A 10,742-nucleotide genomic window follows, 5' to 3' on the forward strand; every position below is an offset into this window, starting at 1 on the left:
CCCGTTAATTCCACATTTTGACCTTCCAAAAATAGAGTTGTTTCGCGTGACGTATGACAGCTGGCAATGTCATGATGAAGAATGATTCTTCGTCGCTGGTTAGTTTTACGAATTTGTTCAAATACTTCCGGTAAGCAAATGGTCGTGTACCAATCTGAATTAACCGTTTTACGGTTTTCTAGTGGCACTGTAGCTACATGGCCATTAATACCGAAGAAGCAGGCCACTATTTGTTTCAATGTACTTTTTGCACGAGTAACTTTCGTAGGGTTCGACTCATTTTGAAACACCCATACCGTTGATTGTTGCTTCGTTTCGGGATCACATGCAGATCCAGGATTCGTCACCAGTATAGATGTTATAAACGGCCTTTGAGTCATCACGGTTATATTTTTTTAACATTTTATTGCACCATTCAACGCGAGTATCTTTTTGCTCCTTAGTTAAGTTGTGCGGTATCCAACGCGAACAATTTTTTTTACAGCTAAATGATTATGTAATATGCTATTAATGCTAGTCATAGAAATACCCAGAGTCGACTCTATCTCGCGGTACGTAACATGTCGGTCGTCCATTATAAGTTTTCGCACAGCCTCAATATTTTGTGGTACAACGACCGATTTCGGGCGACCTGCCTTAACTTCGTCCGTAAGCATACTACGTCCACGATTGAACTCACTAAACCAGTGATACACAGTAGTTTTAGATGGAGCTTCATCACCAAAAGTTGAAGTTAGTTGATCTATGCACTGTTGTTGCGTTAAACCACGCCGAAAATCATAATAAATCATAGCACAAATATTGACAATTGAGATGACATTTAAAACCCGTCAAAAACAAAACACTAGCGTTAATAAGAAAGAAAAAATATACCGGCCAGTACTTAAACAAGTTCAAATTTTACCATGGAGGTCAAATATACTATTTAAGAAGATTGTAATCCCGGTTTCCGGATATATAAATAGCAGCCCTCGTATATACACGATTTTATCACGAAATTAAAGACAGAATATCTGACTATTTTATTGTATTGTATGGGAATTGTCAAATGACTTAATGTTATTTGTAACTAGGAATAGGAACAAACCAATTATATTAAATTATTTTTTTGGTTGTTGATCAAACTAACACAACACCACATTATTTGATTTGATGTCGATTCAACCGGTTTAGGACCGATTTACACCCTTATAATGAATAAAACATGCAACTTAGTTAAATAAATAAAAAAACCGAATAAAACCGAAACCGGTTTTTTGAAATTCTAAAAACCCGGTTTTGGGTTTCCGTCAAAAAACCGGTTTTAACCGGTTTTTTCGGTTTCGGTTAAAACCGGTTTGCATTCCCTAATTACGACATAATACTGTCCGCATACATAGGCTAGCCCGCGCCAACGACGCGCTGCCTATTACATTCATTTTTAACTTAAATTGTGCCTTCTTGTAGCTTTTAGCTGTCCTCACAAGATATATGCCATTGCTTTAGGGCATAGAAAGCCACCAAGCTTAAAAAAACAACAACAACTATAAATTATAAGACTGGCTGAAATTAGTTCATGTAACAGAGGAGTGTTTTACCTTGTTCTTGTTGACGGCTGTGAGCACCTCGCGCCGCACCTTCATCATCTCGTTTTGCGACATGAAAGAAAGCTTTAGGTAACGCTGCTTGAGCCCTGAGAGGTGATTTAGCTGCAATAGGACATTAACAATAACATGTTTGTAAGCAACAATTTATTAAAACCTAGTTTCATAGGTTAAAAGATTATGGTAATCACTTACCATATATTGTACGCCAAATACTGGCTGATTGTGATGCACTTTACGTAACATAAACATCATTTCTATTACTGACTTTCTAACAATAAATGATATGTATTTTTAACCGACTTCAAAAAAGGAGGAGGTTCTCCATTCGACTGAATTTTGGTTTGGTTTACCACCAACATAATATTAAAAAATTGTAGATGCCAATGAAATTGCTCTTATCTGGTTTAATCTAGTACAATGGCTTAATGCAGACAAGTAAAAAAAATAAAGGACATTTAACATTAACAGCATTACGAGTGTTTTCTTTGTAGAAGCTTTTGGCATAATAGCAGCATACATTGATATAAGGGACATTTCTTTTACTGTAATTTTTGTATGACATTTTTTCTTTAAATAAATATCACTGTAGCTTTTTCAATTCACATATGACCGAAACCGGCAAAATGTCCCACTTTGTTGCTTGCCATAAGGACGAGATTTGCTTGTATCTTTATACGGATAACCTCTCAAGGTGTGCTTATGGCAAGCGACAAAGTAATATTACCTGATTTTATGTTTTATCAAATTAGATGTTAATTATTATTCTCTTTTCATATGTGTAACATACCAAATCCAAGTCCTCCTTCTCAATAACTTCTATTTTATGAATGGTGCTGGCAAATTTCTTGGACAGGTACTGTATGACCTCCTGCTCGCACTCCTTGCGGGCGAGCAGCAGGAAGTATGGCTGGAAGGTCAGTGAGATCTTGAACCGGCTGCCATCCATCTCTATGAAGTAGTAGTCCATGGCTGCCACCAGGCGCTTGTCCTCATCAAGAACTTCAGCCTGAAATAATACATTTGGTTTCCCTCAAGTTTTTAATTAAACGTTTCTCAACATCACTCATCAGTAAAATTATATATGTAAATTTATAAGAAGAAAATAATAGACATGTGCTTACCACCAACCTTAACCTATGTATGCCAAACTTGGAAATTCTCATCAAAGGCATAAAGGATGATAGTTTCATGCCAAAGTTTCACGAATAATAAGACAGCCATTGACACGCTGGGCTGATGACATAATTAAAGTAGCGGGGGCCAACTGGATATGGAAGGCCTAAGACTACAAAAAATGGAAAAATCTGGAAGAGGCTTATACCTCTTAAGAGGGTTCTGGTGCAATTTTATATTAGATTTAAATCCTGGATTAAGTTGTACAGATTTTAAATTTTTTGTTCTGTTACCCAGAAATAAAAAGGCTTTTTATTTTATTTATTATACATTTTAATTTACAATTATTCATCCTCAATTCTGTCTTTCCTAGTCCATTTGTTACTGATAATAATGGTGAGAATTGAGACATGCCTTTTTGTAATTTAAATATGTGTTTCATTAGCCGGGTCCACACAGAGCGAGCATACGCGCGAGGCAATTTCCTCACGCACAAACCGGCCAGTGTAGACGAGCCTCGGCCGAGGCGGCGCGCTCGGGCGAGGAAAACGCACGCGGCGCCTCGGCCGAGGCACGTCTACACTGGCCGGTTTGTGCGTGAGGAAATTGCCTTGCACGTACGTGCTCGCTCGCTCGCTCTGTGTGGACCCGCCTAATCACCCCTTTCTAGCGGAACTGTAGTCCAATTAGGAGTGCCACAAAGTTCTATTTTGGGTCCATTCCTGTTTTTGGTTTATATAAATGATTTGCCATGTATAGTAGAAAACCTTTGTGAAATAGTTCTTTTTGCTGATGATACATCACTACTTTTTAAAGTTGATCGGAAATCTACCGATTACAGTGTAATTAATAGCACACTCGTTGATGTACTTAGCTGGTTTACTATTAACAATTTGCTTCTTAATGCTAAGAAAACCAAATGAATTAGATTTTCCTTGCCGAATGTTAAACCAGTCGAGAGTAAGATACTATTGAATAATGAATGCTTAGAGATGGTGGATAAAGCACTGTTTGTTGGTTTAACATTGGACAAAAATCTACAATGGAATCCTCATATAAGAACACTAGCTAACAAATTGAGTTCGGCCGCTTACACTGTTAGGAGAATCAGGCAATTGACCAATGTTGAGACAGCTCGCCTTGTCTATTACAGTTATTTTCATACTGTAACGCCATATGGTATTCTGGTTTGGAGCAAAGCAGCTGACATACAGACTATATTTGTCTTACAAAAGAGAGCCATTCATTCTATATATAACTTAAGAGCATGTGAATCATTAAGAGAACTTTTCAAAGAAATTAATATTTTAACTGTTGCTTCCCAATACATATATGATAGTATTATTTATATTGTTAAGAATCTAGACTCCTTCACTAAGAATTCAGATGTCCATAACTATAACACTAGAAATAAAAATAAGCTTTCTATCGGAAACTTTCGTGTCCGCAAAGTAAATAAGTCATTTGTTGGGCAATGCATTCATTTTTATAACAAGTTACCTGATGATAATTTAAGATTACACTTGCCAGCTCTTAAGAATTACTTAAAAAAGTCAATGATGTTGAAGGCTTATTACAGAGTCGAGGACTACTTGACAGACAAACATGCATGGTCCAAACCAGAAACTGTAAAAGCAAGTAAAAATTAAAATCATTGTATTATGTGTATATGTATAGGTGACACAGCTCTGGTAAGGAAGCACATCAAATATTTTTTGTAGGTATAGCAATCTGTCAGATTTATATAATGTATATTCAAATTTCTTTGTTTTATTTTTCTTATCCCTTTGAAAGAATTCGATATATTTTCTGAAAGAGCTATGTATTTGTATGATTTGATATGACATTTTTATCAAATTCTATAATGAAAAGTAGTTACTGTATGTAATTGCACGATTTCTATAGTTATCTAAAAAGTATTTTTTCTTATTTAATGCATGTTAATTATAAGATGTAATGTTTTGAAAAGATGTGTCCCGCCGAGTTTCTTGCCCGGTCCATATTGGGATACCCGCCTCCAATTGAGGGGGGATTTAAATCTTCTCAGGTCAGAGGTGTAGGGTTAGAGCCGGTGTAGCTTTATTTGACGTTCATAAGCGCATTGTAATATGCCTACTTTAATAATAAACTATCTTTATCTTTCTTTCTAAAAAAAATGCATCTTTAGTTCCCATGTTATAGTTCTAAAAAAGTATTTAATAGTACCAGTAGTACCTATAATACTGTATGTCACACAATTGATGGACTAGTTTGCTTTCAGATAAAATAAAACTATGCCAAACGGGGGTGACTGGTGACTCACCAGGAAACCATGAATGCTGTAAACAGTCCGTCAAGATGTATTTTAATTTAAATATATGCGGTATTATCTGTTTACATAGTTTTATTTCATGAGTAACTATTGCGGTAACTTATTATTTCCGACTTATACTTTCAGGTATTTTGAATTTACTTGTTTAACGATGTTCCAAAAGTTGGGATAGTAAGCGTACAAGGTATTTAAACAAAGATTTACCGTGTGCATGTTGATTAGGTAACCTGTTCTCTCTTTGGCATCGCGTACTCTGTCGAAGCCGTACTTGGAATCGATCCTATCATTCTCCAGCGCCACACGGATCCGCGACTCTGAGGACTCCTCGCTACAGAACCAAATAGAATTTTAGATTACGGAGACAAAACATTGGAGTTGCAGAATGTGGGTAAATAAAATGGTATAAATGAAGTACCGTGAGCCCGAAGATGTGCCAGCATCTCGCTTATTAGGCTCTTCTTTATCAGCTCGATATTTCCCAGTATTTTGGAGGACCATTTATTAGGGTTTCCTTAAATATGTATATTGTTTTCAATTTACTCCACAGCACAGCAGACACACGAGTCGATTCAAAACTGTCATCTATGTCAATGTCAATTTTCGCGCCAACAGCGCGACTATCATGTAAATGAGTATTCTATGACTCTGTTGATTTTTAAGGTTTTTAACTTTAGCCGAAACAGCGTCAAGTATGTTCATAAATCGCAATCGTGTGTAGAGCCCTTAAAGAAGAGAGTCATTGTCACTGTCAGTGACAAATTTGTAATTAAATTTATAACTGTGCGCATCACAATCACATCACATTGTGCTGTTGTTCTCAATTATTTCGAGTATACGACAATTTAATAACCTATGCAAAAAATGATAAACAAATAAATTAAAGTGATTCCACATCATGGGTGATATATATGAAACAGCCGGCGACTATAAGTCCAAAGGTAAATCATTGGATGAGAGTATTTCCGATCAGCTCGTTGATTTTGAAAGATTGCGCATTTCAGCTCTTACCAAAGCCGCTGAAATAAGCCCCGCCGTCAGAAAAGTCACTATAGGACCGAGAAGTCCTGAAAAGAAAGAACTGCATTATGAAGAACATTTTGAGGTTACCCCAAAGCCAAAACTTGTCGAAGAAAACTTGGTTGAGGATAGAGTTAGCGACGATCTCAGGTATGCCCTCATCATCAAGCAATATGAAAAGAACTTGCGAGATACTTCCGACGAACTGTTTAAAAATCTTCTAGATAATATGTTAGCCAGGCGAGCCGAGAGTATGCGTAATTATTGGACGAAGCAAACTGAGGAGTGCGAGCGGCGCGCGCGCGAACTCCGGGAAAAGAAGTTGCAGATGCTTAAACACTTGCATGATAATGACAATCTTACAGTCTTAGAGCAAGCCAAGCTGGACGAGAAAAACTCACAAATAATTAATAAACAGACCATAGAAAATATGAACCGAATTCTGGAGGAACAAAACCAAGCCACGGCACGATTTGCCGCGGTAACAGACAGCCACACTAAAATATGTATATGCTACAATGAAATCACAAATATTTTACAAAAAAATCCACAGGGAAAGGCAGTCTGTGAGAAACACATTCCTTCAATTAATTCTGTAATTGGAAACATAAGTGCAATAATGGATCTATGCAAAACAGGGGCCCTCACTGACAAGAATGTAAGACAGGCTGAAGTATTAGCTCTAAATATAGATAATATTAGAAAGAAAATGTTAGAAGAATTAGAAGATATCAAAAAACAGGAGTTAGTGAAGAAGCAACAGGAAGAGGCAAAGCAGCAAGAAATGTTACGGCAGAAGCAGGTTGAAGAAAAAAGAGAACAAGAAGCTAAGGCAGCAGAGATTGCTCAAATTGAGAAAAGTTTAACAGAGCAACCTAAAAAATCACAACCAATGTTTTATTCTCAAACCAACTACAACTACTTCCAAGAATTAAAAAGCTTTTTAGATCAATATGAAAACCAGTATAAAGATTTGCTTGAAAATGTACACATGAAAAAGTTCAGATTTGACTGCCAGAAAGCTGTAAACACTCCAGTCAATGCAATATCTTCTGTCAGTGGAATGCACATGAAAGACAAATATAACAAACTTGCTAAGCTTCTGCGAGGTGAGCAAGTGCAAGTTTTAGATACTTATGTCACAGCGACACAGCATCCTCAGGGACTTCATTACTGTACTGCTTTGTTGGCAAAAAAGATAGTGAGACAGGGAGATTTGCTAGTATCCAGTAATCCAGAGGCAGCCTTCCCTTTGGCTGCAGTCACTGCAGCCCTCTGGTCGCAGTTTCCAGAGTTTGGCAAGCTTTTAGAAGCCTACTTCCATAGGTTATGCCCATACTTGGTGCCAATGTTTTTACCTCAAAAGGAAGGACAAACAGACAAAGATTTCTACCTGTCTAGAGGCTATACATATAATGATGAAGGTGTAGTAGAAAAACAAGACAAGTTTTTAAAGAGAATGTCTGGCATATTTAAGCTGAGATGTGCTATTTGGATTGCTACAACACCTAGATTTGTGAATACTCCCAATCCGCATGGCCCTTGGTTTGGTTGGCAATGGCTGGCTTCCTTTGTCAACCTAAAACCTGAACCAGACATAAGTGCAACATTAATTCATGATTTCTTCAATATCTGTGGTGCTAAATTTCATAAACTGTATGGGAAGCAATTTGTGAAAATAATAAGACTGATAAGCTCAGAATATCTAGCAATACTGGAGAATTTAGATGAAGGAGGCCCGAAGACCAGATTGGAAGTGTTCTTGCAAGAAGTATTAAAGACAGGAGTCATACAGCCCCCTACTGGTGTTTTACCACCCAGTACCTGGTAGCTAGCTCATAAGAATAATGTGTTAGTGACTATTTATTTTCTTAATTTACTTTGCCATTATAATAAAAATGTAACATCCCTTTGTTAGTAATAATAAGTTTCTTAAGAGAGGCATAGACTAGCAAGAACTTGCATGCAAGTTACGTTACATTGCTGACTACTAAGGTAAACTGCATTCAAAAGTTTGATCAGGTACCACAGTGTAATAAAAATTGCATGCAAGTTCTTACTAGTCTAATACTCACTTTATATACATACATGTGTCATGCACATAGATGTGGTATGTTTTTATCTGTATAAAGTGTTCTAAGGCATTAGTAGTTTATAGTGTAATATAGGACAATGCATGGCAGTTGTGGGTTACTATCTTTACTCTTTGGTTGACATTTTAGGCTTACTTTATGTTTCATTTGACTACCTCAGTATACCTATGCAAGTGTGCATTGATAGATAGATTTAAAAAACAATTGATTGTTAAAATCTTTTATAATTTTTCAATTAATTACACATTGGATTACTTACTAATTTTTAATTAAAAAAAAGTTTTTTTATCTGCAAATTATTTAAAGATCAAAGAGAAATTAAATGTAATTTAAGTCATGTTAATAGATTAGTTTTAATCTAATCTAAGTATAAAAATATATGGTAAGGTGAACATTTTTGTAAGTCTAAAAGCCTTGGCGCAAAGGCTGTGCCACACAGGGGCATTAGCTCATATCTGTCTGCAGTAAAATATGTCAATAAATATGAAAATGACATCTTGTACTTATATGTTTTTAATAAATTTTATGTTTACTACTCTGTTCAGTTTCAGTTACATATAGACATCAGTTATCTAAAAAGGTTAAAGGTGTTCTGTTGTGTCTGACAAACTAGTTGCTAACTAATATTTAGCTAAGAAAATCAAATGATCGTTTTCGTATACGCCTAGAAATTTTTAACAAGGGCGTATTTGCCCTAGGCCCAAAAGTGACCTGTGCGGGCTGAGCGACTGCGTATGCCGAAGCTTACAAATCAGAGTCTGGTACATCAATTAATGACATCCACACTTCCCGCAATAAAAAAATGGTTCATATGCAAAAATATCAACATGGAACATTTTTAGCAATTAGAGTATTTTTTACATTTCAAATATTGTAAACTATGTGCTGATATTTGGTGAAACGGAAAAATATTATTTCTCGGGCCCGAAATCGGGTCTGATATCAGGCCTGATAAAGTGTGGATATAATTGGCACTAAAGGCCTGCGCACACCGGCTGCGTGTGAATAATAGAGAAGCCATACTAAACATGCTTCTGTGGAAAACGTAAATTCTGCTGTTTCCCTCATCAATGACGATCTAGTTTACATAGCTGAATGGTCCAATAGCTTTGGCATCAGTGTCAATCCGGCAAAATGTCAGGCTATTATTCTGGGTAGCCATCATCAACAAGTAAAGCTTGGTGCGGTTTCTGTCGCGCCGATTTTGTTTGATGGCACTGTTATTCCAGTTACTAAACAAGTGAAAGATCTCGGCCTTGTATTAGATTCTAGCCTTACCTGGAATGACCAAGTCTCTGAAATAAGTCGGAAAGTTTCAGGAACATTGCGTTATCTCTATAAATTTAAGAATTTTCTCCCAGTAGGTACTAAGAAATTACTTGTGCAGACTCTAATTTTGCCAGTTATTGACTATGCGGACGCGTGCACGACTAATATCTCTCAGGTCAGGAGTACCTCAATAAGCTAGACCGTCTTATGAATAATGGCATACGTTTCATTTTCGGACTTCGCAAATACGACCATGTTTCTTTTTATCGCCGTCAGCTAAATTGGCTCTCCATCCGTCGTCGTAGGTCCCTTAGAATCCTGAGTATTTTATTCTCCATTTTGTTCGAGCCTTCCTCCCCTGGTTATCTTAAACGTAAATTCACTTTCATCACCCCCCGTCCAGGATGTGAACTCCGTTCCTCCCGTTCTCTCAAACTCTCGATTCCTTCACACCGTACTGGTTTTATGTCTAACTCTTTCGCCGTTGAGGCAATCCGTCTCTGGAATTCCCTCCCTCTCTTTATTCGACAAGCCCCAAGCAAACCCGTTTTCAAACGACTACTTCGCAAGCATCTTCTGTCAGAAGAACTTAAATAAGGTTCACCATCATGTATATGTACATAATTATATGTATTAGTCTATCTTTTATACATTATATAAGTAGTAGTATTTAACTATTTATATATTTTTGATATTATTTGACTTCACGTTTAATTTTTTCCTTATTATTTGTTATTATTTTTTCCTGCACCAACATACACAAATGTCTCTGTTTGACCCAATGGTTGACTGGTAGAGAATGCCTTTTGGCATTAAGTTCGCCATTTGTACATTTTTCTTTATGTGTGCAATAAAGTTTAAATAAATAAATAAACAAATAAACAATGAAATTGTTGCAATCGCAACCTGTACCACGCGACCAAAACGTTGTAAGCGCCTTGAAATTCATGGCGCTTACGCGTTTAGGTCGCTAGATTCACGCTTCCCTTCCATAGTTTGTTGTCGGCCAACAACAACTGGGCGCGAAATACAAGTTCTCTGTGCTTGTTTTATACGTAGTAATTATAGTTCAATGGATATCCCATACAAGTTTTAAATTTCGAGCTTTTTTTTGACTAATATATTGGTCTCTCTCTTGGAGGATTTAACAACTGGAGACTGCTTGTCAGTAATTTTCTGTACAGTCTGCCGATTTTTGCGGGGGTGGGGCACGTCAAATACATGACTATTTGTACGTAACGTACAAATAGCCATGTCAGATAAACGTCAGTCCATACAAAACATGACCATTGGCCGAAGTTTTCGACAGGGGGGTAAGCTCTTAAAGGCGACTCCAGTTGTTAAATTCTCCAA

At 36.8% G+C, this 10,742-nt stretch overlaps 2 protein-coding genes across 2 annotated transcripts in view; one reads left to right on the forward strand and one right to left on the reverse strand.

Annotated features, from left to right (window-relative positions):
* The window catches only part of LOC133528390 (DNA polymerase epsilon catalytic subunit 1), a 47,146-nt gene extending 41,478 nt beyond the window's left edge, over window positions 1–5,668 (reverse strand). The window contains exons 1-4 of the mRNA XM_061865765.1: window positions 5,426–5,668; window positions 5,215–5,338; window positions 2,374–2,592; window positions 1,578–1,688 (exon numbers count right to left, since the gene is read on the reverse strand). Coding sequence (XP_061721749.1) covers window positions 1,578–1,688; window positions 2,374–2,592; window positions 5,215–5,338; window positions 5,426–5,508 — 537 coding nt within the window. The 5' untranslated portion in view covers window positions 5,509–5,668. The remainder of the gene's footprint in view (window positions 1–1,577; window positions 1,689–2,373; window positions 2,593–5,214; window positions 5,339–5,425) is intronic.
* A 101-nt stretch (window positions 5,669–5,769) lies between these two features.
* LOC133528391 (mRNA export factor Gle1) lies at window positions 5,770–8,655 on the forward strand. The gene has a single exon (XM_061865767.1). It carries the CDS (start codon window positions 5,906–5,908, stop codon window positions 7,856–7,858), a length of 1,953 nt encoding a protein of 650 aa, XP_061721751.1. The 5' UTR covers window positions 5,770–5,905; the 3' UTR covers window positions 7,859–8,655.
* Window positions 8,656–10,742: the final 2,087 nt, after the last annotated feature.

This window comes from Cydia pomonella, chromosome 19 (assembly GCF_033807575.1).
Source record: "Cydia pomonella isolate Wapato2018A chromosome 19, ilCydPomo1, whole genome shotgun sequence".
NCBI classification, from domain to species: Eukaryota; Metazoa; Arthropoda; class Insecta; order Lepidoptera; family Tortricidae; genus Cydia; species Cydia pomonella.

Excerpts from the sequence above, each read along its gene's own strand:
- LOC133528391 (XM_061865767.1), top strand. The coding sequence starts at position 5,906 with ATGGGTGATATATATGAAACAGCCGGCGACTATAAGTCCAAAGGTAAA.